The sequence below is a fragment of the Xenopus laevis genome, chromosome 7L, assembly GCF_017654675.1.
Source record: "Xenopus laevis strain J_2021 chromosome 7L, Xenopus_laevis_v10.1, whole genome shotgun sequence".
NCBI classification, from domain to species: domain Eukaryota; kingdom Metazoa; phylum Chordata; class Amphibia; order Anura; family Pipidae; genus Xenopus; species Xenopus laevis.
This window is the reverse complement of record NC_054383.1, coordinates 87,981,451-87,999,837: the sequence shown is the minus strand read 5'-3', so window position 1 is coordinate 87,999,837 and position 18,387 is coordinate 87,981,451. Positions and strand designations below refer to the sequence as shown.

Genomic DNA, 18,387 nt, shown 5'->3' with positions numbered 1-18,387 from the left:
GCAAAACCAGCCTATTGGGTTTATTTAATGTTTACATGATTTTCTAGTAGACTTAGGGGCCGATTCACAAACTTTGAGTGAAGGATTCGAAGTAAAAAAACTTCGAATTTCGAAGTGTTTTTTGGGCTACTTCGACCATCGAATGGGCTACTTCGACCTTCGACTACGACTTCGAATCTAACTATCCGAACTAAAAATCGTTCAACTAATCGACCATTCGATAGTCGAAGTACTGTCTCTTTAACAAAAAACTTCGACCCCCTAGTTCGCCATCTAAAAGCTACCGAAGTCAATGTTAGCCTATGGGGAAGGTCCCCATAGGCTTTCCAAAGTTTTTTTTGGTCGAAGGATAATCCTTCGATCGTTGGATTAAAATCCTTCGAATCGTTCGATTCGAAGGATTTTATCGTTCGATCGAAGGAATAATCCTTCGATTGCACTATTTGCGCTAAAATCCTTCGACTTCGATAGTCGAAGGATTTTAATTCCCAGTCGAATATCGAGGGTTAATTAACCCTCGATATTCGACCCTTTGTGAATCGGCCCCTTAAGGTATGAAGAGCCAAATTACAGAAAAATCTGTTATCCAGAAAACCCCATGTATAAGAGTAATCAGGACACCACCAATAGATCCTATGGTACACCAAACCTGTAAAAACAAAAAAAAAACAAGACATCCTCTTTTTATTCTATTTATAGAAAGCCATTGAGTTATTAACCATCTCTCGATAATAGAACATTCAAGTACAAGGATGTGGGCTGTACAAGAATGTAGGCAGTAAAAAGCAATTTATGATTCAATAACAGCTTTTTATTGATTTATATCCTCTACCATAGGGAATTATTTCTCCAGTTATTCGTTGTACAAAGAATTAACTTGCTTGTTAATTTTTGGAGTGTGGGATTTGCTTGTTTGGTGAGGTGGGCGATATCGGGCTGATCCTAGAGCCCAACGATCGGATCATAATGCAGACAATACGGACGGTCGGATCGCAGGACTGCATCAATGAACAGATGCGGACACGGTCCGATTATCCAAAGGAAGCTCACACACATACACTGGGAAAACCATGTCTGTGTGGGTTTCCTTAAGTATTTTATAATCAGGAGTCCAGTAGCCTAAGGCAGAGCCAGAGGGACATGCCCCGATTCAAAAGGCAAACAACCCACAAAATTTTTTATTGAAATTTCAAATTTCGATATACATTTTTGTGTGGGTTTCCTTGCCATCAGTTGCCAAATTGAAATCAAACTCCAAAGAATAATTGTGTTATAAGAGAGTAGTGCTAACAACTGAGTCTTTGTCAAAATGTATATGTATGAGCATCCTCAGAGTAAACAGAACAGCATGAAGCAAATATGCCAAAAGCTGGTAAATACTTTCTTTAAAACAACTGTTATTTTTCAGAATAAATACTTATGCCAACATCATAAAACAATGTCACATTAAAATGCTATTATTGTTGAGCTTTATTTGTTTGACATTTAAAAAGAAATGGGAGATTAACTTTAAACTGCAGGGTTTGTTATTAGTAAAATGAGAGAATTGTTTCTGAATACTTTGGCAAGAGACAGTATGGGTTTTGTGACAGCTGTACCATAGGGCTGAAAAGGGACATCACACAAACCTTTACAATCAGACAAAAACGTAATTTCCCTGCACAAAGAAATGCCATTTCATATAAGCAAAGCTGTAACTGGTTCATTCTCGTCTCATGACCCCACAGTTCGAACAACAACACAGTTCAGCTGAGCTCTGCTGATCTGTTGCTCGCTCAGCCCCGATAACCATCTGTACTCGCTGACTCTTTAACTGCAGCATCAAGCCATAAGGTCTCACCATACCATGTGCAGCTTTACTTTTGGTGAGTATCACACAAAAAGTCAGATACATTCAAATATAAATAATAGTTTTATAACTTTATTAATAATAATAAAAATAATAATAAATATGCATTTAATTTATATTATCCATGTTTTGAACTGAGATACTGCAAATGTCCAACATACTCAGGAAAAGGTTGAGCAATAAAGTGTGTTTTTGTTTATGTGTAAGTAGCACCCATCTACTCTAATATACTTTTACATATTATAAAGTGCCTTATATGTAAGTGTTGTTAATGTATATAGATAACCTAACAATCCAGCCCTGGAGTTTTTTAAAAAAAAAATAACAAATAAGGAATAAGGAAATAAGGTCTCCAAAATGCTCGGAGCGGTTCATTGATCAATAACATGGGGTTAGTTGATTTCTCTACTGAGGCAATCATACAGTTTTACATAAGAAGTGTTCTATATTGTAGTTCAATCCTCTATACAGTTATTAACTGCATGTTAAAAGTAATAGTTAATTGTATGTATGTATTATCATATAATGCAAGGCACCCATATATATATATATATATATATATATATATATATATATATATATATATATATATATATATATATATATATATATATATATATATATATGGGGTACAGTTGTCCTGGGCTCTGTGGGTTTTTGTGGCTTAGGAAGGCCCGGCTGTGCTGTACTTACTTGTTTAGCCAGGCCCCCCTACTGTCAGAAGGCCAATGATTTTTTTTTTTTACTTTTAGGGAGGGCCCTGACCAACAATGATTTTTTTAACTTTATGGGGGACCCTTGTCCCCAATGATTTTTTTTTTTTGTGAGGGGGAGGGGGCTGGCCACCAATTTTTTTTTTTACTTGTATAAGGGGCCCTGGCCACTAGTGAATTTTTTTTATTTTGACCAATTTATTTACCCACATGACTCTTATTTGTACATGCAGGCAAATTCTAAAGCGAAGTACAATTTAGGTTAGAGTAGGTACCTGCTGAAAGAGTCTACTTTGATGTGGTGGCAGGCTTTAAAATCCTTTTGCCAAAAGTGTTTATACTGTTTTAGTGCTTGTGCCTGGGTGGTCTTTTTACTGTGGGGTAGGAGGGGTCTGGGGTGGAGCAGCAAGACAATGATCCTAAACACACAAGTCGTTCTACCAAAGAATGGTTAAAGAAGAATAAAGTGAATATTCTGGAGTGTCAAAGTTCTGACCTTAATCCAATTGAAATGTTGCAAAACGGCCTAAAGCGAGTGTGGTTCATGTGAAGAAATCCACCAACATCCAAGAGCTGAAGCTGTTCTGTAAGGAGGAACGGGCTAAAATTCCTCCAAGGTGTTGTGCAGGGCTGATCAATAGTTACCGCAAACATTTAGTTGCAGCTAGGTTTTCTTCATCTACTTCTAGGACTTGTTTGAAAATCAGATGATTTTTTAGGTCACGTTCATATAAGAAATTTAGGAAATCTATAGGTTCACAAATTTAACTCATAACTATGTATGTATGTATGTATGTATGTATGTATGTATGTATGTATATATATATATATATATATATATATATATATATATATATATATATATATATATATAGACAAATACAGGAGGTCCTCTGCACTCAACCCATTATCAATATATTTAAGACAGAGACATTTTGTGTATACTGCTACTAAAAAATGCCTTACCCTTTAAACAACAGTCTTACGCTTAATTTTCATCTGATTCATTAAGAATTCTATTGCTTAATTATACATTTTACAAAGGGACTAAGTTTTACCTGCAACTTACGAGCTAGCTAGTAAAATGTATAATGAAGCAATAGAATTCTCAATGAATCAGATAAAATTGAGCATAGGACTGGCCAGATATGGGATGACTTTGACGTAGTTGGCCATCTTAAATATATTGCAATATATGGACAAACAATCCCTGTTTTGTTTAAAGGGTAAGGCATTTTTCAGTAGCAGTATGCACAAAATGTCTCTGTCTTAAATATATTGATAATGGGTTGCGTGCATTTTGTATATATTTTGTGGTCACAGCCTCATTGCACTTACTGGGAGAAAGGTTAAAGTATATTCATATAATGCATAGAAGAACCAGCACTTCCAGTTTTGTGATTAAATGTGTCTTTGACTTTTATTTCACTTCATGCTGCATCCAATGTTTCGTTCCCTTTTGGAACCTTTATCCTTGATTAAGGTCCCAAAAGGGAACGAAACATTGGATGCAGCATGAAGTGAAAAAAAAAGTCAAAGACACATTTAATCACAAAACTGGGAGTGCTGGTTCTTCTTGGGGCCAATCACACCAGAGTAGCAGCTCATTGGGAGGTCATGTGAGCACAGGGGGGTGAGATTTGGGGGGGGGGGTAGGGGAGTACAGAATTCAAATCTGGCCCCGTGTACAGTATATATATATATATATATATATATATATATATATATATATATATATATATATATATATATTATTGATGGATATGTAGCACTGCATACCTTTAAGGCTCTGTCTCCTTTGCCAGATACTCCAATACTTATCTCTTACACCTTGTTTGTCTGCATACATAATGATATGCATGGAAAGTTAAGGTTAAAACAAACACAATTGTAAATTTATGGTGAACTGTATTTCATATTCTTTCTTCATTTTGGTCCAAATCAGCTGCTTCTCCCCTTAGCTCTTGGTTTCATCTCCCTGTATGTATGGGTAGAGTGGAATTCACAAAAGTCTAAACTGGTACTCATTACATAGTCGAGTTAAAGGTCACACAGTCTCAGTGTTTGCTCTGTATTTCCTACCAGTAAAATAAATGTCATAGTAGAACAAATGAAACAGATAAATATTTATTATAACCTTTATTTAATAAGGTAAAGTCAGGGGCACAAACGGAAAGAGCAGTGTGAGTGTAATCTAGTCATTTATATATACCGTATATACTCGTGTATAAGCCGACCCGTGTATAAGCCGAGGTACCTAATTTACCTAAGAAAACTGGAAAAATGTATTGACTCGTGTATAAGCCTAGGGGCCACATGTCAGATTTCAAAATGTGAATGTGTAAATGTGTAATCATGTTTTATGGCATAGAAATCTATCTAAAACTATTTAAAAGAGCCTCCCCATAATTCCATCAGCAGGAACATGATGGAGTCCACTTGTAGAGCTTGTACAACAAAGTTAATAAAACGTGATGTGAATGGCAGTGTGAAAGGAGCTTGCAGGGCTTGGAAACAGATTTCAAATTCTCTTGGCAGTGCTTCCTGTTGCTATAGAGTGTTATTCCTGCTGCTATTGGCGACTCGTGGTGTGGAATGGATTTTCTCATACAAGCTGATGTTGATTTCCTTATTTTTTTACTTGAGTTTGTACATTGACATACAGTGTGTAAATGGCGGCGCCCATGGCCGCCACGTGGGTAGCGGCTCCGGCCGCTACCCACGTGGTGGCCATGGGCGCCGCCATTTTGGGAGCGAACGCCGGCAGGGAAGGACGCGCCGCCCGGAGCTCCTGGACCTGCTCCGGGCGGCGACACAGTCAGTCACAGACAGTCCTGCTGGGGCCGCGGAAGGAGGTATGACCCGCGTATAAGCCGAGTTTGAGTTTTTCAGCACATTTTGGGTGCTGAAAAACTCGGCTTATACGCGAGTATATACGGTACATATCATCGAGTTGTTATAATTTACAACATATTTATAGAGTCTATATTTAGGATAGTTCCATTTAAGGGATGTATAAATTGTCAACAAAAAAAACTGTTCTAGAAATTCTTGTTTTATAGTTGTGTGTTTTTTTTTTTACTGCAAAATTGCATTTTTTCTACTGTTTTCATGGCTCTGTGCTAAAGAAATAGTAACGTATAATTGTATAAATATGCCTATGACTAATAAGTACTCATGGGTATTCCTAAAGAACATTGCACAGGAATCATAAAACATGCTATTTGCATCATCATGAGATATTTAAATGTAAACCTGCATTAAATACAGTATAGGACTACAGACACCGATCAGATGTAAAATGAAATGAAATTATATATATATAATACACAAAAGTTATGAATCTCTTGTAAATTATATCCTTATAAACGGTGAGTTCTGATGTCATCAGTTATAAACGGTGAGTTCTGATGTCATTTCTGTCACATGACTCACTGAAATTCGGTGAATATGGTCATGAAACTCCTCGGTAACTTATAATATCCTTATATTTTACAAGAGGGGGTACTTTATTCACTATTTATTTATATATCTGGAATAAAAAAATGTGCGGGTACCCAGTTACCGGAGCTGCCCAATTTGAATTCAGCAATTATCAAATTCAGTATCAAAGCACTGCGTAATCTATAACTGAAGTAGAATAGAACTTATGAAAAAGATGATTAAAAAATGAAAATAATTTTAATTTTGCGGCAACAAATGGTAACGAGCCATGTTAAAAGTAACTATGGTTTCAGTTGAAATTCTATTCCACGCAGCACACTTATTTTAGAAAACCAGTGCAACAGTGCAATGCACATGAATCATACAAGGATCTTGCTGGACTACAGAACTTCTGCACACCTCCTTATACTTCCATTCAGCAGTTAGCTTTAGTTAAGGAACCTTAACCATGTTAATGATATTTCACGCTGTTCTCTCTCTCTCTCTAGAGTCATGAATCCTTGGCATAATGTGTTGCTGACATTAAAAATACAAGCTCAGTCAGGCCTTGGTAGAAATGAAGACCTCAGTTGAAGCAGGTATGGTTACATGGCATAAATGATTGTAGTCTCACTAATGTTAAAATTAACTCACAATTACCATACAGTTTATCAAGACGAAGACCTGATGGATTGCGTTACTGAACCTTATAAATTTAATTTAGGCAAAAACAAATGTTATTGAGATTCATAGGGGAAACTAACCTGCAAAAATTCGCCAGCAATGAAATGCAAAGTTGCGTCCAGGGAGCCGAACCCTGGCGAATTTTCGTTAGCGTTACGTCGGCAATCAAAGAGAAGATGCGCTAGCGTTCATTTATGCCTAGCACAACTTCGTTAGAGGTCTTCGCTCAGGCTTATTTGCATATGGCGGGAAATGATAACGTTTAATGGACGTATATGTTGCAGCAAATACATTTCATTACAGGGAACCTTAATAAAGAAAATATAGTTGTTATAATGCCCTACACATGAGCCCACTGTATAGTTTGTGTTCCATATGTTAGAAAATGTATGGGGGAACCCGGTTAACCAAAAAAAAAATTTCCACTAAAAATTGAGGAAGTCCTATACACTCCATTGCACTTCGCCTGGTCTGAGCTGGTGAAGGCAAGTCTGGCGAAATAAGTAATGTTCAGTAAAATCCGCATCTTAGTAAATTTGCAGAGTTATGTCCATTCGTCAGAGCGATAATGCACCTGGTGTTGCAAAGCAACGCTAGTGTCTATCTCCTTCGCTAGCGAAGTGACGCCTGCGCCCGTTAGCGCAGGCGTCTGTCACTAAGCGCCTTTAGTAAATGTGCCCCATAGATTGAATAGTTCGCTGGAGAAAACTGCATTCATTCATTTCTTCACAGCAAGTTCACTTAATTTTTATGAATACGATATTGAGTTCATCTATATATTTAACCCAACCAAATACTGCTACTCACCCCCAATTCATTTACCATGAGTCAATTTATTAAGCAAAATAATCCAAAAAAAGTCACAGGGGAAAAAAAGTGCAACTTTTCTGGAATATATTATGTGATAAAACTGCGACAATTCAGAATCCATAAAACTGCAGCTAAAGCCATTCTAAATCATGTAGAAGTCAATGGCAGACGTACCTTTTGCAACTGGATATCTTTCTTTGATTGTGGTTTTAGAGATTTTCAGGTGTTTTTTAACCTGGCATTTGTACAACAAAATTAAAAGGTCATAGTTATTGTGCAACAAGTCAAAAAAAGTTTAGTTTTTCACAACTTTTCTGCAACTTTTCCCATTTGGATCTTTTAATACATTTCATGACATTTTTAGTTTTAGAAAAAATGAGTTTATGATGGTGGACCATGGGGAGATTAGTCACCAAGCAGCAAATCTTCGCTACTGCGGGTGACCTCAGAAGTCACCCGAAATTTCTTTGTGAGGCAATTTCGGGTGACTTTGGAAAACCCTGCCAGCTATTCGCATTCTTGCCGGTGGGAAGGCATTTCAGGGAGGTTAGTCGATTGGCAACTAATTTCCCTGTGTGCCACCACCCTTAATTTAGCGGTTTAGAGGTTTTTAAAACCACAACTGAGACTGCGGATAAATAGACCTCCACAGGTTGCTAGGCACACACTACTATCTCTTGAGAATGCATCTATTTCATTTTATTGTTAAGGTGCTAGCCAAAGTCCTGGTGGGGGTGTGGTTGACCAACTAGATGACTTAGGTTTGTGTTCAGAAAATAGAATAGCATGAATACCAAAAAAAAAACCAAAAAGAGGAGTCTGGTTTCACTGGACACAGTTCAGGCGTTATATTCTATAATAAGGACAAGTGTTGTGTCCCATTTGAGTCTGATACATGTTTTGATGTATGGGTCAAGGCAATGATTTTAACCTAGTGTTAGAGGGTTATTTATCAAAGTCCGAATTTACCTCAATATTTTCTGCTAGAAACTCAGATCAAATCCGCTCTGGTTTTTTACGCTTATTTATTATTACATTTTCCTGAAAATTTGCTTTGCAGGAAAAAATCTGATTTTCACAAATTTTTTTTCACTTTTTCATCCGATTTTCTAATTTTTTCGTCATTTTGACCCCAAAACTCTGAAAACTTCGGGGTATTGCTCGAAACCCAACACACATTAAAAAATCATTGGGATTTCTCCCATTGACTTATATGCAACCTCGACAGGTCTGAGATGCCGGATTTTCAAATAAAGACTTTTCCTTCTTCAGGGTTTAATAAATTCTGAAAAACTTTTTTAAAAGTCTGATTTTGTATAAAAAAAATTAAAAAAATTCATGATTTTGGCATTCGGAGTTTAGTAAATAACCCCCATAGTGTCAATGTTAATAAAACTCAACCCTCATATTGAGTCTTTGACATTCTGTCAATTAAGGTGACAGCTAGCATACTAAATTAATCGGCCACATGTGGAGTGGAGGTGTAACACATATACCTTAAACTTTTAATGGGTTGCTTCATGTAGTCAAAGCTTTAGCCTGTTTGGTGCCCATAGTTTTCCAAAGTAGGCTTCTGAGACATTATTATAGATGTAAAGGTTTTTCTTAAAGAGACTCACCCATTCTAGCACTAAATCAGTAATCGTGTTGTTATCTAATATATAAAGATTACACCACAATTTTCCATAGTACTGCAATAAAATGTCATTCTGCTTCTGCTGCCCTGTTCAGAAGTGATTATTACCAGTAACAGTATTGAAAGTAACAAAGCTTGAACTCGGAGGGAATGCCGTTATTGGAGTTTTCAAAGGCATTAAATTGAGAAGATACATGAATAGCTGTGTAATATCAGAAAGCACTGACAGCTGAAGGAAATGGAAGATTGCCGTAAATAGATTAGGAATTCAGGAGGTTTATGAGTTTGGCATTAAAATACAATTATTACTTTAATTTTTCAGTAAAGTGTAGCTTTATCAGCAAATGAGAAATGAAACGAAGGCTGTGTTATTGTATTATAAATGCAATGTTGGCAAAATACAGAATACCTCAATGGAAACTGCATATCAGCTATAAGCATTTGTAGTTTGGTATTCCCCAGAACTAGTAGTGATATAAAATACTTAGTCTACGCCACAGTACAATATGTAACGCTTTCTTGGGCTATTCAGTACATAGATAGTTAAAGGTGTCCAGCTAGTGTATGAGCATGGGTTACACTGCGAAACTACACTCAGGCTGAGCCTTCACTAAATGGAAGCTTCCCCTTTAAGATGTTGTAGAACTACAACCAACAGGCTAATTAGTGTAAAATAGATGAACTGGAAGCCAGGAGGTTCTTTATGCAAACAAGAGAGATGGTTTATTATGCCAGAGGCAAATGACATCAGGTTTACTCACGCAGGAGTTGTTGGATACAGCAAATGAAATCTCAGTGGACATAGTAAGGATCACAGTCAGACAGAAGCAACTCCTTTAGGTATTTGCAGATAGGTGTACATCAATTCCCAGATAACCAACGTTGCCAGTGATGGGGATCGGTATCGATCAGGTAGGGTACAGGTAGTCCTTTGCTAACCTAGATGCCTCTCAACTGAGTTCTCTGCTCTAAAGGCAAACAGGCCTTGTGGGAAAGCTACTTCCTTCTACAATCCTTGTTGGAGCGACAACTGCTCTTTCTGCTACACCTCTCTGTCTTACTCTCCTAGAGAGTCTATTACATGAGTTTAGTATGCTAGCTGTTCCTCATTCACGGGGTTACCTGGTCCCCGACTTAAGCACCAAAGGTGTCAGGTCCCTTTGGGGTAAATGACTTACTGGGGCCTATGGTGATCCCAGGCTCAATGGAGATCACCTAGGAGCAGCACCAGGAGCCAAAGAGGAAGAGGCCACTCCCTGCACAGCACTATATAGCAGTGTGGCACGGGAGTGTCATTACACTTTGTCCAATAGGTGAGGGTGTTACACTTAAACTGTTGCAGGGGCTTGTGCCCAATAACAAAGGATAAGAGAACTACAAGGAAAGGTAGGGGATTAACTCTATAGGGATAGGATATCCTATAGGTCCCTACAAATACTATTTAGAATCTGTTTAGGCCATGCTATAAATCTGCTGAAAAAAATATCAGTTTTTTCCTGATGTGAAGGTAAATTATATATTTTCTTCTTATAGGAAAATCAAAATCATGCTGCCTTGGCGTGCAGAAAAACATGGCCATTCTCTTTACTCTTGTTGTACTTTCTGGAACTGCTGTGGGAATTTACATCATAGGTACTTACCATCTTCCTTAAATTATTTTCTGTGTACACATGTCCTTGTAAGTTCTGTATAGGAACTTTTCACTTGCAAGTCTCCATTCCAGGTACCCTTCAGCTGTACTGTCAAAAGTCATTAATGCAATGGAAAATATTTCAGACAAACCTAGTAGAACTGCACGTAGTGTACTATAAGATCCAATCCATGTGTAATTCTAGAGGTAACTCTTGTGCCCGAAAGGCCCCACAATGGCTATTCCACAAAATTGGGTCTCCCTGTAACTCCTGTAATTTATCATATAGCAGCCCTTATGCTAAACACTCACTGTACTGTAAATTTGGTAGTGACCCTACCATCAGTAAATGTAATGTTTGCCACAGATAGTTGATTTCTGTCATGCCAACTCCCTTTTCCTTTACATATATATATAAAGGATTCTGCACTGAAATCTGTTTTTCAAAAGAGCAAACAGACTTGTTAGCTTCCCAGGTGCCCTCAGTCATGTGACTAGTGCTCTGATAACTTTAGTCACTCTTTACTGCTGCACTTCACGTTGGAGTGATATCACCCACTCCCTTTCCCCCCAGCAGCCCATCAATGGAAATCCAACCAGATAACAGCTCCCTGAAACAAGATAACAGCTCCTTGGTACATATGAGAATAGCACTTAGTAATAAAAATCCAAGTCCCACTGCAACTTATTCAGTTACATTGAGTAGGAGAAAGAATAGCTTAACAGAAAGCAGTTCCATCATGAAGTGCTGGCACGGGATCAGGCAAAATGACCTGAGATGGCTGCAATATTACAACTAAAAAATATGCTTGTTGGTTCAGGAATAAATTGTATGTTTGTATATGGTAGAGTGAATTATTTGCAGTGTAAACAGTGTAATTTAGAAATAAAAAAGACATCATAAAAATCATGACAGAATCCCTTTAATGGTATCACACCATCACCCAGCAGTATTTCCTACATGTTTACCTCCCTCCATGTCTCAAGTCTATAATGTGGCCCCTTGTTCCTTTAATTGCAAAAAAATGGTTATTTTGTGCCTTACCAAAAGCAAGACCATGAATGCAGTTGTAGCACTATAGTAAACTGACTTGTGCTAGGACAGTTTAGCTACTTTCCTTGGTGGGCTGAGACCACCGATGAGCTCTCTTTCTCAGGGGTAAGCCCTCGCAGCGGGGTGGCGGCAAGGGTGTAGTGTAACTGTAACCTTATGCGATAACACAATGATGGGCGCCAGTAGTTCTTTAACAGTTGAACAAAAACAGTATTTATTGAACAATAGCACAGAGATCATTTAGCACATTGATCCACAATGGAGTATAGAACATACACAGCAGCATAAAGGAAGCATATACTCACAGCACGTATAGGCTGAATCCCCACAGGCTAGGGAATATACAGCAGAGAGTAAGTTGACAGCATGTGATGGGTATTGCCCAGTTTTCAGGATATCTTCCAGTGGCAGACTAGGGGAACTCCTGACATCCCTATCTCAACACTTGGTTCCTTACTCTGGGTCAGTAATACCCTGGGATCTTAATCCCTCTAATCTCCTCGGCGGAGCCTTGAGCTGCTCAACTAAATAACCTCTCTATCACTCCTAGAGCGATCTATAAAACGAGTATAGCTGTCTAATTACTAGGGCCAAGGCGCCTAGGGTCAGCACTACCCATTCCCTTCCAGCCTGCTTGGTTGGGCTAAAGCAATGGACCCAGAGCACATGGTTCCTAAACCTTTTATACTCTGGCACAGTGCCATCTGGTGTACACTGTGTGAACTGCAGGGGTTACTTAAGCACAAGGTCCCCATAAGGACCCACTGAGGTGTCCATATTACTAGGGATGTGCCTGTTTGTCTACGATTTTCACATCCCTACACAGTAGTAGACATTCTACGAGGCTCCTGAATACTCAGGGACTGGACAGATCTCTCTCACACACACTCCATCTGACCTTACTATATACCACAACATTACACAGCCACTGTACGCCACTGTATAAATAAATAGCCATTGGATACAATTGTTCTCTATGAGCACATCTGCACTTTATCGTGTTCTTTATCATGTTCTTAATACTATCATTTCACAATGATACACCCATCATGTCTGACATTTAGCATTATTTACTTAACATATTACATCTGCCGAGTGTGCACTGTCTTGTCCTATCCCTGCACTATGCTGTCCTGTCTTGCAGGAGTTGCATATTTTTGCACTTTTTGTCTGTTGTCCGGTATGTCTTTGTTGTGTGTAGCACCATGGTCCTAGAGGAACATTGTTTTGTTTCACTGTGTACTGTACAAACGTATATGGATGAAATAATAAACTCACGCTTGACTCTCTTGTCTTGACTCATTAGGCTATGAACGTGTGAGGTAGAATTACTGATGTTTGGACGATAAAACATCTACAAAACCCCATTCACATTTTCTGGAACTGCATCCCTTCCTTGTCCCAAAATCTAGGCCTCTTCTACCATCTCTTTTTTCCAGCTCTTTATGACCCTTGACATGATAAAGAATGTCACTGTATAAAATATTTAGGCTGAGAAGCATAACTTCTCTATTGATATTGAAATGTTATTGGACATGACCAATACATGATTTCTTGTCACTGCATAGATTTTGAAAATGTTTGAAGTGAACAGTAAAATTCAATTAAAAATGCAGTCCAGCAGTACCCAGGGTGTTTTTTAACCCCAAAAAAAGTATTTCAGTTTGTGCATGAAGAGTACACTACCGCAGAAACCAATTTCTCCTTTGGCGATTTCACATCTCTTTTCTTTAAAAACATTAAAGCTGCCAAGCCAGGCACCCTGCCATGTAAAAAGTCTAATATGCAATAAACTGAAATGTCTCAGTGACAGCAAGAACAAATATAAAGAGTTGATGGATGATGTCTATGCTTTCATCTGTAGCTGCTAAAAAGCATAAATCGCATTTACTTTGCCTTATAACTGATTCTGTGCTTTCACCCACTGCAGCCAAAATGCAACAGATTTATTCATTGTTTCCCTTAGATGATTTTATGGGGAAGGTTGAACGTTTTTTCTACTTTCTGCGCATAATTACAGTAAAATCACTTGTGCTTATTGCTTAGAAAATGCAAAAGAAAAATCACAAGAAATAGGTGTTTTCTATAAATATGAATGGGAAAATACAGCTTGATACCTGTCAAAAATGGATAAAAACAAATCCACAAAATCTTAGTTGGAGCATGAAATTCATTCTGTTTTCTGTTTCCAATGAAAGAAAAAGTATAGGTTTTAAATCATTTGCCTGCTGCAGGTTTTCAATCTGCCACAAGATTTGGTGCCAGTAAACTCATGGTGGGGCAAAATTGAATGAAAAGTCATTGCTGATTTCACAGATTACAGCAGGCATGCAGTTGCATTTGTAGTAGTAAAACAGGGACATCCCAAGTGATGATCCCTCCTGTCGCTCTCCCAACCAGTAGCATGAGCAAACTGAGGATGTTAGATGCTGAAGTACCTTGGATCTGTTCACATGATAAAAGTCTAAAATAATGTCCTAATACAGGTGTGGGATCCATTATCCATAAACCAGAAAGCTCAATATTACAGGAAGGCTGTCTCCCATAGATTCCATTTTAATCAAACAATTCACATTTTTAAAAATGATTTCCTTTTTCTCTGCAATAATAAAACAATACCTTGTACTCCGGGTCGGACTGGGCCGGCGGGGCACAGGGAAAAAACCCAGTGGGCCCCTGGCTCTTGTGGGCTGTGCTCAGGTCCGCACCCACATGTGGCTCTTAATGGCGTGACTCCTTTTGTCGGAGGTTGCGGAATAAAAGTTTGTGCTTGCGCATGCACACAGATGCTGCGCCACACATGCGAACAGATGCGGCTCCGTGCACAGACGCACCACACACGGCGCCGCTGCAGGGGGGTCCGGAGGGGGCCCTGGTGCAGCAGCCCTGGTTAGCCCCGGGCCCCCCGGTCCGACCCTGCTTGTACTTGATCCCACCTAAGAGGCAATTAATCCTTACTGAAGCCAAAACAATCCTATTGGGTATAATTAATGTTGAAATTATTTTTTTAGTATTGGGGACCAATTTATGGAAAGATCCCTTATACGGAAAAGCCCAGGTCCAGTGAATTCTGGATAACAGGTCCCATACCTGTATGAGAAGCATTATAGCATTAGATAAAGAAAGTTAAAAAGCCCACGTATTATATGTATAAAGGATGCTATAATTTTGCACCTTTCCCTGCACTTGCCTAGTGTCTATATAATTCATTATTTATTTGCTATTGTATTAGCTAATAATGCCCCTTCCTATTAGTATTATTCATCAGGTTATTGGATCAGCCTTTCACACCAGCTATAGCAATAGAAATGATAAGAAAGGTAGTCAGGTAATTGAATGGCCCATCCTTCAAAAAAAAAAATGTCTTCTGATTCATACTTGTTATTGTAAACGCTAAACACACTCTAAATTAATCCTGTTATAGCCCTAGAGCAAATTTTATATCTAATAACAAAGTTAGAGGAAACAAATGTGTTTATAATTGGACATATATTGTATTTATCAAGGCAGTCATTTTTATTGCCAGGTGTACAAGAACAATGCCTGTATACCAGGTGTCTTCTCCTTTACTGCTTTACTTGTTGCCATACTGTGAAGTTCCATAATCTGAGTGATTACTAATGAAAATTGTAAAGATGCGATGCTATGGTTATTGACTTCAATGATTAGAAAGCTCCCACCTTTGATACAAAAGGGTCTCTGGTGTATAAAGCTTTCACCATATGAATTAATACTAACATTATGCATATGGAGGAAAACTCAAGGCATATATCTTATGGGAACTATGTGACATTCAAGATAAGGGATCTTTCTGTAACTTGTGTCTCAGTACATTAAGGGGCCCAATTACTAATAATCAAATGTTGTTTTTTTCCCACAAATCTCTAAAAATACATGGTTTCCCCTATTGTTTTTAAAAGCGCTACAAATTCAAGATTTATTAAGGGTCCGGTTTATTAAACCTTGATTTTTTTTTTGGTCAAAGTTTTTAGGAGGAAAACTTGAATTTTTCATGGAAAAAAACTAGATTTTTATAGAGATTTATCATACCCCAAAGCTGCTAAAAATCGGAAAATACACCATCTCAAACCTGTCGAGGTCATGTAGAAGTCAATGGCAGATGTCATTGAAGTTTTTTTTGCCATTGTTATCTATGGTGGATAATACGAAAAATTTGGGACTTTTGTCTGAAAATTCGGAAAAGTCAAGTTTTTACATTGATAAAATCGAGTTTTCGGAGCGTCAGTTGTACGTTTCAGTTTGATGCTCAATTTTGTCAGGGAGGGAGGGTGGACTGATCGGGCTGAGCAGGGAGGGAGGGAGGGGGGCCGGCTGAGCAGAACAGGGAGGGAGGGCTGAGCAGAACAGTGAGGGCAGGCTGAGGAGGGAGGGAGGCCGGGCTGATTGGGCTGAGCAGGACAGGGAGCGTGGGCTGAGCAGAACAGTACTGCCTGCTGGTACTTCCCCCCTAACTCTTCCCTTAACTCATTTCTTACACACATTGACTATTAACTGTTTCCTTACCTTCTGTGAATCTGTCACTGCTATGATTTCTGGGGGTATTTATATATGATATTGCCACTCTGCCACCCTCTTTGACTTCTGGGGGATTTATATGTGATATTACCTCAGTGCCACCGTGCTATGGGTTTTGGTGGTATTTATACATGAAATCCTGATTTATCTGATTTACATCCTGATTTAGTGGGGGCATGGCCACAAGGGGGCATGACCTCACAAAAAATTATGCGGCGCACTACCAACTTTTGTTAGGCTGGGCTTTCTCCTGTGGACGGGGCTTCACAGCCACACAAACCATCCCTTCAACTTTTTGTTCCCAATTCAAGCACTTGCATACAAGGTATAGTTGTATTTACAGAGAAAATGGATAGTTTTTAAAAATTCTAATTATTTGCACGAAATAGAGTATGTAATTCGGAGCTTTCTGGATAAAGAGATTGCAGATAAGGGATCCATTACCTGTATTATTTTTTAAACAAATTGTTTTACCTTATATTATCTTTTTTGTATGTTAATAGATAACCCACAATACTTAGAGATTTGATAAAACTGGCATGTCTTACTAAATGCACATACCGTAATAAATAAAAAAGAAAGAAATGAAACTGTATTTAGAAAGACTGATGTTCAGCTATAGCTGAAATACCAAATTCTGTAAATACTATCAACAGAAACAAAATTTAGTAACTAATGCCACATAAATTTGCCCTGGTCACATGTCATTCTATTGCACTGCACTTCAGAGGAATAAGCTTTCCAGCTAAGTGATTTATTAATGTATTCAAATATGTGTGATGGAGTTGAGTGTTTAAAGGTTACACTGTGGTTTCTTATATTGAAATTCAAATGACACATTAAATATGTAGTTGTAATGGCTCGCTGCTTATTCTTTCCAGCACTTCATGATGGAATTACTTTCAGACAGGCTATTGTTTCTCCTACTGAATGTAACTGAAGGAGTCACAGTGGGATTCTTACTAGGGAGCTGTTATCTTGTGTCAGGGAGCTGTTACCTGCTTACCTTCCCATTGTTCTGCTGAGGGCCTGCTGGGTTGTAAGGAAGGGGTGATATCACTCCAATTTGCAGTGCAGCAGTAAAAACATGACTGAAGTTTATCAGAGCACAAGTCACATGACTGGGGGCACCTGGGAAACTGGCAACATGTCTAGCCCCATGTCAGATTTCAAAATTAAATATAAAGAAATCTGTTGAACAGATTTCAGTGCTGGAGCAGCACTATTAACTGATGCATTTTGAAGAAACCATGTTTTCCTGTGACAGAATCCCTTTAACGCAACCATCAATAGTCCATATACAGTAACATGTTCATGCAGATAAAATCCATACTTTGATATACTGGCACAGGAAATGTAACAACAGTAAAAAAGTTATGGTTATCAAAACATAAATGAAAGCAATACCTGTTTATGTATTTGCAGTGGAATATTTCATGACACCGCTTGTTTCCCACGATACTGTGCCTCTGCAAGATCCTGATGCTACAACTCAATGCAATGACACAGACAATGAAGCCACTGCCACAGCACCTAGAAAAGGTTTGAAAACTGTCACTCTTTCTTTTGTATTGGGACATTTATTTTGTGATTATTATCTGGGCACATTTACTAAAAAGAATGTATATAATGGCAAGGTTTGTGCCAATGCCACATAGAAAAGTATATACGGTACTACTCAAAAATAACTAATAAGTCAAAAATTCAAAATCTGATAATAAATTAATCTGAGAGGATTTACAGTTCACCCCAGTCCCAGGGTGCAAGTCCAGAACAGCATTTTAAAAAAGATGTGAGGACCTCCAAAAGTAAAGAAGCAACAAGTTAAAAAATTAAGAAATTTTTATTAGGACATAAAAACGTGTTTCGTGCTGTTGGGGCACTTACTCATAGGCCTATTTTTTTTTTTTGGAGGTCCTCACATGCTGTTCCACATTTACTAAAACTCAAATGAATCTAATTTTGTTTTAAAACAAAGCTGACCAAAACTCCACTCCACAAAATTCCACAATTTTAACTAATTTATCAAAACAATCGTCACAACAAAATCAA

At 38.1% G+C, this 18,387-nt stretch overlaps 1 protein-coding gene across 2 annotated transcripts in view; it reads left to right on the top strand.

Moving 5' to 3' along the window:
• Positions 1-1,724: 1,724 nt before the first annotated feature.
• Positions 1,725-18,387, top strand: part of LOC108696514 (transmembrane protease serine 5) — a 42,100-nt gene continuing 25,437 nt past the window's right edge. The window contains exons 1-4 of one of the 2 annotated variants that reach the window (XM_041569314.1): positions 1,725-1,865; positions 6,495-6,584; positions 10,649-10,747; positions 17,761-17,877. In XM_041569314.1, coding sequence (XP_041425248.1) covers positions 6,563-6,584; positions 10,649-10,747; positions 17,761-17,877 — 238 coding nt within the window. In that variant the 5' untranslated portion in view covers positions 1,725-1,865; positions 6,495-6,562. The remainder of the gene's footprint in view (positions 1,866-6,494; positions 6,585-10,648; positions 10,748-17,760; positions 17,878-18,387) is intronic. The other variant, XM_018225951.2, reaches the window with a different exon arrangement.